Raw genomic sequence first — 9,971 nt, 5'->3', positions numbered from 1 at the left:
ATAAGAGGGAAGGAGAAAGGGAAGGGATTTCTGCTTCAGCCTATAGACTTCTAGCAACTAGGATTTGAATAATGTAATCAAAGTTATGTTCCCAAGAAGTGGTATCCCTCAGAAGCATAACATTTACAGTTTACTGATAATGCTACTTACTCCTTTGTTCCTCTAGGTAAAGTTTTTTTTGTTTGTTTTGCTTTTTGGGTCACACCCGGAGATGCATAGGGATTACTCCTGGCTCTGCACTCAGAATTACTCCTGGCAGTGCTCAGGAGATGGGACCATGTGGGATGCTGGAAATCGAACCTGGGTCAGCCGCCTGCAAGGTAACTGCCCTGCCCCCTTGTGCTATGGCTCCAGTCCCCTCCTTTGTTCCTCTAGTTCTAGACAGATAGTTGCAGTTACCTCTCAAAAATGCCTCTCCCCTTTTGTGACTCCAGCCTTCAGTGATGATTCCCTCTAAACAACTCAAAACTTTTTCTCCTCCTCCTGGATATTAACTGATACTGGACTTTAGGCAAGTAACTTATTTCCCTCTTTGCCGCAGTGACTCTTTCTCTAGAAAAAGTAGATGAAAATTGTATTATATCAATCTCATCAACATGATTGAATTACAACAGCTATTTCAAACTTAGATATAGTTTAAACATATCAATAACTCACATTAACTGGAAACACCGATAAAAGTACACAAAAACTTCAAGGAAATTTACAAAAGAATTATGTTCCTATTATAAGAAAGCAATATTCAGTTAAATATGGGCCAAATGGACAATGCTATTACAAGAGCTGCTGACCCTTAAAACTATTTCCTAAAATAGATTAGTTGAATTCACTTTCTCGCAAATGATCCTTATGTTTTTATACTTCATATTATAACTCCCATTGTCAAGTCTAAATTGTTCTTGACTATTTTGAATGCAGTGCTCTGCAAATGGAAAGACAAGTCTTTCCCTCTTCATTGAGATACAATTTACATACCATAAATTTCATCTATGGAAAGCGCACAGCTCAGTAGGTTTTGGTTAATTTATACAGTTGGCAACCCTCCACATAATACAGTCTAAGGACATTTCCATCACCTAAAAAAGTTGCATCATACCTATTAGCCATCAGACCCCACACCACCTCTAGCAATAGGGTTATTACATCACATTTTATTTTCCAGAAATTTCATAGAGACGGAATTATACTATGTTTTCTTTTGTTTCTGACTTGTTTCACTTAGCATAAGGTTTTTAGTGGTTCATTCATATTACAGCATGGATCAGTGTTTGTTCCTTTTCTCTCCACTTATTTTTCTCTCCACTCAATAACTATGAGCCATAATTATTGAACGGACATGCCATCTGTCACTGTCATTGTCCTCCCATTGTTCATCAATTTGCTCAAGCGGGCCCAGTAACATTGTGAGACTTGTTACTGTGTTTGGCATATGCCAGGCTCTGCTTGTGCGGGCAAGATTCTCTCGGTAGCTTGCCGGGCTCTCCGAGAGGGGCGGAGCAATCGAACTCGGGTCAGCCATGTCGTCCGCATGCAAGGCAAACGGCCTACCATATATTTTTTTTTCATTAATGGGTATTTGATTTTTCTAGGTTTTGACTAAGACAAGAAAAACTGCCATAAATATTCATGTAAAAGTCACTTTTATGGACACAGGATTTTGTCTGTGTAGATTCTTGCGTAAAAGCTGAGGAATGGACTTGTTGGGTATGTTTAAATTTTGAGAAACTGTCAACACTTTTCTGTAGTGACTGTATTTTCTATTCTCATCGGGGTGTTAAAAGTATTCCCATTTTTCTACATTTTCACTACTTCTACTTTGTCTCTTGTAGTATAGGCATTTTAGTGGCATCTTAACTGGCGTTTCTTTAATCATTCATGATGTTAAATGTCTTCCTATGTTTAGGAGCCATCAGTTATTGACTTTTTAGCACAGATTACCTTTCTTCTTTGGGGTCACACCCGGCTGTGCTTGGAATTGCTCTGGTGGTAGCAGAGTGTGTTTTAGATCGTTTTATTTTAGGGGTTCTCCCAAGTGGTGCTCGTGGGGCCACGACCACATCTGGCCAACTGGGTCTATAGTTCAAGGCTGGGGGCTGAGGATGCTGTGCTTGCTTGGGCCCTGGAGTGCAGGGTTTTCTAAATTAGTTTTATAATTAAATTAAGTTTTTAGAAAGACTTACAGAACAAATTATAGGAATTTCAATAGCATAACCCAGAGCCGAATAACTCAACAAAATAGTGCTATATTAACATTGCTATTGATAAATCAGCTATCTACAGAATAGCTAGAAGATAGGGAATTTAGAAATCTCTATAAATAGGTTTATTCTAATTCAAGATAGTTTACTGGTAAATATTTATCATTTGTGAAATGATAAACTCAGGCAAAGTTTGACAAATAAAGTGAAATACTTTTATTAGAAGATTTTAGCAATACTAAGTAAGCTAAAACTTGGTATATATAATTTATAGATACTTGGGTAGGAAGCAGTATTTTTATTTTGCCATACTTTGAAGTAACCAGGTTCATAGTGAATTGGTACTTTTTTTTTTTTTGCTTTTTGGGGTCACACTTGGCAATGCACAGGGGTTACTCCTGGCTCATGTACTCAGGAATCATTTCTGGCAGTGCTCAGGGGACCATATGGGATGCTGGGAATTGAACCCGGTCGGCTGTGTGCAGGGCAACCACCCTTCCCACTGTGCTATTGCTCCAGCCCCAACTAATTGGTATTCTTACAAGAAATAATTATTTAAAAAAATTTTTGGCGGGGGCGGGGAGAGGGCGAGGAAGGTGCACACCAAATGATGTTCAGGGCTTCCTGGTTTTGCACTCAGGAATCACTCCTGGTGGTGCTCAAGAGACCATACTGGCTGCCAGGGATCAAACCCAGGTTGGACACACGGAAGGCAAGCACCCTACCCACTATACTATCATTCTGGTCCCACTTACAAGAAGTTTTTAGAATCTAAGTTATAGATTTAAAAAATTTGTCTGTGCATGGATACGATGCTGGAGTTTAAACCTAGGGCCTCGCATACAAGGCAAGTGTGCTACCACTGAGCTACCGTCCTGGGCCTCCCTGTGCCTTTTCAAATTCCGATTTTAATTTCCTTACCAATTAACAATTGCAAAGGTTAAATCAAATTCCTGGGCAGGACAGAGAACTCAACAGGTTGAGCACATACTTTGCATGTAGAAGGCTCAGTTCCAACACTGCATGAAGTGGTCCCCTGGGCAATACCAGGAGCAATTCTGGAGCAGAGCTGGGAGTAGCCCCTGAGCACTGCCAGGTGTGGTTCCCTCAAGCCCCCCACATTAATATTTGCCTTCATTACAATCACATAGCCGGAGAATTAGAGAATTATTCAACTTAAGAGGTGAATGATGCTTTAGAGACCAATCTCATTTAAAAGACTGTCAGTCAAAAGCTTAGCAATGTCAAGTACACCATTTCAAATGAGAAGCTCTTAATGAATTTTAATTTGTACACAGTTTAATGAAGAACAGAAACACTTTCCTCCTTATCATTTCAGAGGTGATTCTGACAAAATTATATTTTGGCATTTTTTTAAAGAATATATAAAATTGTGTTTGCCTTGCACGCAGCCAACCCGGGTTCAATCCCCGGCATCCCATATGGTCCCCCAAGCACTGCCAGGAGGAATTCCTGAGTGTAGAGCCACGAGCAACCCCTGAGCATCCCTGGGTGTGACCAAAAAGGAAAAAAAAATACATGAAATTGATATGTTTGAAAATGGTTTTAATTTTTATTTTTTTATTGAATCACTGTGAGCTAGTTACAAAGCATTCATGTTTGAGTTTCAGTCATACAATGATCGAGCACCCATCCCTCCACCAGTGTCCATTTTCCACCACCAATGTTCCCAGTCTCTTCCACCCCCACACCTGTCTCTGACAGACAAGTTCCCTCTTACTCTCTCTACTTTGGGGCATTATGGTTTGCAAAACAGATACTGAGAGGCTATCACATTTAGTCCTTTATCTACTTTCAGCACACAGCTCCCATCCCGAGCGATGCCTCCAACCATCATTAACTTAGTGATCCCTTCTCTATCCCAGCTGACTTCTTCCCCAACTCATGAGGCAGGCTTCCAACCGCGGGATCTTTCTGAACCTTATCTCTACTGTCTTTCGGTAGTAGTCTCCTATTATGTTATTTTATATTTGGAAACAGTTTTTAAAGGTTTTGAATTTTAAGTATTCAATCTTGCCTTTCCAGTTAGAAATGTAAGAGACAGAAACACAGTAAGGATGATCTTTTTACCATTACCCCTTGTTAGGATATTTTGATTTTCTGATAAAGGATGCCAAGTAAATAATAGTGAAAGACCCGTGTTTATTTTATCCATCATTGGAAAACAATAACTAGGATTGCGACCAGATTTTTTTGTATATAGTATCTATTAGGAAAAGGTTGTGTGGTGTGTGTGTTTGGTTTTAGGGCCACACCTGGCAATGTTTAGGGGTTACTCCTGACTTTGCACTCAGGATTCACTCCTGGCGGTGAACCAGGGACCAAATGGGATGCCGAGATCAAATCCCGGATGGCCACCTGCAAGGCAAACAAACACTTTAAACTTTGTACAGGAGGCCTTTGTACAGGGTTCCAACGCAGCACGGAGTGGTACCCTGAGCAACACCAGGAGCAAACCCCGAGCACAGAACTGGGAGTAGCCCCTGAGCACTGCCAGGTGTAGTTCCCTCAAGTCCCCTCCCCCAATATTTCCTTGAGCTTTCTCCTGGGTCTTGTGGTCAAGGTTCACTCCTGGCCGGCTCAGGTGAGCATCCGGGATGCCTGAGACTGAACCTGGGTGGGCACCCCACCCACTGCACCACCTCCCGGGGCCCCCAGTCCAACTCCCCTTTCAGACGGGGACTACAGTTACATAGATCAGGGGCCCGCCCAGGGGCAGTCTGATCTTGTCTTACGTAAAGCCCACCGTCGTCTCAAACCGTGCTTCCACCCGCAAAGCACCCGGCCCTCCTGACGGAGGGGACGCGGCGGCCTTCACCCAAACAGCAGCAGACACCTCTCCAGCACCGGGGTGGGTGGGGGGGCACTTCTAGGCTTTTCATTTCCTAACCCGCGCCCCCTGGCCCCACTGCGCTCGCATGGTCCCCAAACCCTGGCTCTAAGTTTCTCTGCTCGCTCTGGCCGCTGCCCCTCGGATAAAAGGGGGGGGGTGCACGCACACGCACACACGGGGGCGGCCCCACGCGAGGGTCGGGGTCACTTTTGGGAGATTCTACCCCTCAACCCGACCCCATCCCAAGGCACCCCGCTTCCCAGCCTCACCGGGGGGAACGGGGTGGGGGCCGAGGAGGGGGCGTCCAGGGCTTTATAGGGGTCGGCTGCGGGTTGGGGGGTGGGGCTCTCCGAAGACCCTTTATGCGAACGTTGCTGAAAAAAACGCCTCGGCGAACAGCACGGAGGGAGCAGCGAGGCAGCTCAGGCGGGGGCGGGCCGGGCTGCACCCCTACTTCGGGCGCCCTCGTTGTCTCCCCCCGACCCGGCTGCTCGACACCGGAGACAAAAGGCGCGGGGGGCGGGGGAGGAGAGGCTTCCCGGGGCACCGCGCCGTTCGGCGACCCCCCCGCCCCCGGCAGGCGGCGGAAACGGCGCCCCGTTTCCTGGCGATCCTCGCGCGGGGGCCCCGCCGCCTCTCCCAGCCGAGCCTCGGTGAGCGCCATCCGCGGCTCCTCGGCGTCCCCCCCGCGTTTGTGATGACAGGGAGCGGGGGCACCGGGAAAGGGGCCCCCGCGGGGCCGAGCAGGGGCCGCGCCGCGGCTGCTCCTGTTACCTCAGGATCGGCTCGCGGAAGCGCCGCCGCGGTCGCCGGCCCGGGAGAAGCGGCCTCCGGCGCCCGACCGGGTATTTTTAAATCTGGCGGGGCTTTCCCTTTCGGGCCGGCCACGCCTCCCGGGGGCCGCTCCAGCCAGTCAGCGCCGGGCCCGCCATTTTTCAAACCTTTTTTCCCGCCGCCAATCAGGAGCGAGCAGTACATTCCTCTCCTGACCGGTTCTAACGGGTCTGGGAGTTAACGACCTGGGCGAGCCACCGAACCTGCTAGGCTCCGGCGGGTGGGCGGGGCCCGGCGAGACCCCGACCAATAGGAAGTCGGCCTGAGGGGAGGGCGGGACTTGTCCGCGTTTGAATACTCCTGCGGGCCAATCCGGAGGGGCGAGGGTGTGGCCTGGGGCTCTGCCCGTCAAGCTGCCGTGGCGCGGAGAACTCTGCAAAACAAGAGGCTGGAGGATTGCGTTAGCGAGAAACCAGTTCGCGCCGGAGCCTGTGCAAGGCGGCGGCTGAGGCGGACGCGGCCGCTCGGCGCACTCTGAGGAAAGGCCAGCAAGCAGGCAAGCAGCGCCGCTGGCCTCCGCCGCTTCCAGGCCGGCCGCGCCTCCCCTTGCCCTCCGTCCGGCTGGGGGGCTGCGGCTCTCGGGCTCGGCGCGGGCGAGCGGAGCCGGGGCCGGGGGCCCGGGCCGGGGCCGGGGCCGGGGCCGGGGCGGGCGGTCGGGGTTGCGGGACGCGGGGGGCCGGGCGGCGCGGCGGAGCCGCGAGGCTGGCGGGCGGACGGGCGGGCGAGGCTGGCGGGCGGACGGGCGGGCGAGGCCGGCCGGGCCCGGGGCGACGGCGACGGCGGCGGCGGCGGGGGTTGGCGGGGCGCGCGGGCGCGGGTTTGGGCGGGAAGCCGAGCCCCGCCCGTCGGCGCCGCGCCCAGCCCCGCGCCCACCCGCCGTCTTTCTCCGCGCCAGGGAGACGCCGTCCCGTCGCCATGGGCAAGGGAGACCCCAACAAGCCGAGGGGCAAGATGTCCTCGTACGCCTTCTTCGTGCAGACGTGCCGGGAGGAGCACAAGAAGAAGCACCCCGACTCGACGGTCAACTTCGCCGAATTCTCCAAGAAGTGCTCGGAGAGATGGAAGGTGAGCAGCGCGGGGCGCGGCGGCGGGCGCCCCCCCAACCCCCGCCTCCAATTTTTTTCCCCTAATTCTTCCTGACGGGGGCGAATCATCCGGCGGGCAAGTCAGCGTCTCCCTTTTTCCGCTCGCCCAGATCATTCGATTGGGAAGATTCCCGGACTCCAGAATTGCTGGGGCATCATCGGGTCGCGGCTGCATCTTGGCAGACCTCCGGGGTGCACTCTGGGCGCTTTGGGGGGAGGGGGAGCAGGTCGAGTCACTTGTACCCCCCACATGCCCCTAACCCTTTCCGCGCCCCCTCCCCCCCAGACCATGTCGGCCAAGGAGAAGTCCAAGTTTGAAGACATGGCCAAGAGTGACAAGGCCCGCTACGACAGGGAGATGAAGAATTACGTGCCGTCCAAGGTGGACAAGAAGGGCAAGAAGAAAGACCCCAACGCGCCGAAAAGGCCCCCGTAAGGAGAAGGGGGTCCGAGAGGGAAGCCCCGTGTTGGCCAGCCCCCACTCCCGCCCCTTGCTCACGCCCGGCCGGCTCCCGCTTCCTTTCAGGTCTGCCTTCTTCCTGTTTTGCTCCGAGTACCGCCCCAAGATCAAGAGCGAGCACCCCGGCCTGTCCATCGGCGACACGGCCAAGAAGCTGGGGGAGATGTGGTCGGAACAGTCGGCCAAGGACAAGCAGCCGTACGAACAGAAAGCGGCGAAGCTCAAGGAGAAATACGAAAAGGTGCGTGGCCTGGGGGCGCTTCCGAGGAAGGCCGGGTTTGGCCTTGGGAGGAGGGGGAGGGGGTTGTTTGCCAAATGAAGTGCTCAGCGGCGCGGGGGGGGGGGGGGGGGGGGGCGATGGATGCATTGACGGCGGAAGGCAGTGTGCAAGTGTCTCGGGGCTGTTGTGGGCTCGGCCCCAGATGGGTCGCAACTTTTGGCCTGCGAGCGCGGGTAGATCCTTGCGAATGGGTGCGCTCGCGGTGAGGTTGGTCTCTTTAACGTGGGACGTTTTTAAGGAGGCGTTTCTGCAGGGAGAGAACATAGTTGTAGCAAACCAGAACGAGTTGTAGCAAACCGGAAGTGTTGCCCCCCCCCCCCCCCGCTGTGAAGTAAAGGGTGGTGCAAGCAAGTACCGACCTTGAGGTCCTGCAATCTCGTTTTTGCATCACCGGTTTTCTCAAGGGTAGGGGAGCAGATACTTGAAATTGAGTTACGCGGAAGACTGTCTTTAGGGTTGTTGGTCAATCATCTTCGGTTGTTTACAGCTCGGTGGTTTTTCACAGTTGAGTAATGACACCGGAAGCTGGTTGTGTGTTGGTGTGTGTGTGTTATGTTTTTATTTATTTTTTTAAATTTCAGGATATTGCTGCATACCGTGCCAAGGGCAAAAGTGAAGTGGGAAAGAAAGGTCCCGGCAGGCCAACGGGCTCAAAGAAGAAGAATGAGCCAGAAGATGAGGAAGAGGAGGAGGAGGAGGAAGAGGAAGAGGAAGAAGAGGAGGAAGATGAAGAATAAATGGCTATCCTGTAATATGTATGGAGTGTGTGTGTGTTTGCTCAGGCAATTGTTTTGCTAAGAATGTGAATTCAAGTGCAGCTCAATATTAGCTTCAGTATAAAAACTGTACAGATTTTTGTATAGCTGATAAAATTCTTTGTAGAGAAAATACTTTTTTAAAAAAATGCAGGCTGTAGCTTTTTGAGGGGCTACTACATAGTTAGATTTTAAAGCTTCTGACGTTGAATGTTTCTAAATATTTAATGGTTTCCTTAATTTTTTGACTCGTGTATTGGTAGCGCTGCAAATCTGTAGGAATTAGTATGATAGCAAATTTTGGGTTTTTTTAGAATGTTGCATTTTGTTTTTTAAAAAAATTTTTGTAATAAAATTATGTATATTATTTCTATTGTGTTTGTCTTAAATGTTAAATTAGGTCCCACTTACTAAAAAAAAAAAACCCAGACACCTGTGGAACAACACTGACTTGAAATTCTGCCTAATAGTTCTCTAAAGTTGACGAGGGAAAATGTTTGATTAAAGGAACGTCAGCTTGCACTAATTACTGATACTTAGTGTTTTTCAAAAATCAAATCTGGAATTTAGGAAACTGTTAAAGGTTCAGGAGGCGTAGCAAAACAAGTTTGTCTCTGGTGTTTGATTTTAACCTGATGCTTAAAGGCAAAGTTTCTTTGTCATTTGACAGTTGTTAGTACTGCGAATATGTACCTAACATTTTTAGAAACATATGAGGCCCTCCCGTTGATCATCGATTTGCTCGAGTGGGCCCAGTAACGTCTCCATTTGGAAACTTTGTTGTTACTGTGTCTGGCATATGGAATACTCTCAGTAGCTTGCCGGGCTCTCCGAGAGGGGCGGAGGAATCGAACTCGGGTCGGCCATGTTGGCCGCTTGTAAGGCAAACGCCCTACCCGCTGTGCTATCGCTCCAGCAGAAACATGAGTAAGGTTAAAATTTTTGTTGACAATGGGAAGTTAGTCTTATACTTAATTCTTTCCTGGCTGGGGAGTTTCTTTTACTTTCCCTTCTACTTTCTAATAAGCTTTCGATTTGAAAAAAAAAATGTTGACAGTGGAAGTCTAAGGTATGAGAATGAATATTTTCACAAAGCTAAGCTGGACATACAACTGGGGTTGATCACATGCAAGCAAGCACCTAACTGCTGTTCCATCTCTGGCCCAAGAAAGACTTTTAATAAAGAGCTGTGCTACTTAGCTGTGCTAATAAAGGTGTGTTATTTAAGAGTCAGTCTCCAGCCCCTCAAAGATGAGATTTAGACCATCACCAGGACTAGATGGATGGCTTTAAGAAATGGTGTTGGAGGGGCTGGAGCAATAGCACAGCAAGTAGGGTGTTTGTCTTGCACCCAGCCTACCCGGGTTTGATTCCCAGCATCCCATATGGTCCCCCAGGCACCTTCAGGAGTAATTTCTGAGTGCATGAGCCAGGAGTAACCCCTGTGCATCTTCGGATATGACCCAAAAAGCCAAAAAAAAGGTGTTGGAAAGCTCGGAAAATGG

At 49.8% G+C, this 9,971-nt stretch overlaps 1 protein-coding gene across 1 annotated transcript; it reads left to right on the top strand.

The window, feature by feature from the left end:
- Positions 1 to 6,252: 6,252 nt before the first annotated feature.
- HMGB2 (high mobility group box 2) lies at positions 6,253 to 8,833 on the top strand. The gene is made up of 5 exons (XM_056113869.1): positions 6,253 to 6,382; positions 6,782 to 6,951; positions 7,258 to 7,403; positions 7,498 to 7,672; positions 8,293 to 8,833. The coding sequence occupies exons 2-5, from the start codon at positions 6,802 to 6,804 to the stop codon at positions 8,446 to 8,448; spliced, it is 627 nt and encodes a 208-aa protein (XP_055969844.1). The 5' UTR covers positions 6,253 to 6,382; positions 6,782 to 6,801; the 3' UTR covers positions 8,449 to 8,833.
- The last annotated feature ends 1,138 nt before the right edge of the window (positions 8,834 to 9,971 follow it).

The sequence above is a fragment of the Sorex fumeus genome, unplaced genomic scaffold, assembly GCF_029834395.1.
Source record: "Sorex fumeus unplaced genomic scaffold, SorFum_2.1 ptg000024l, whole genome shotgun sequence".
In the NCBI taxonomy this organism is placed as follows: domain Eukaryota; kingdom Metazoa; phylum Chordata; class Mammalia; order Eulipotyphla; family Soricidae; genus Sorex; species Sorex fumeus.
Note: the sequence above shows the minus strand (reverse complement) of the source record. Positions and strands in the feature narration are given on the sequence as shown.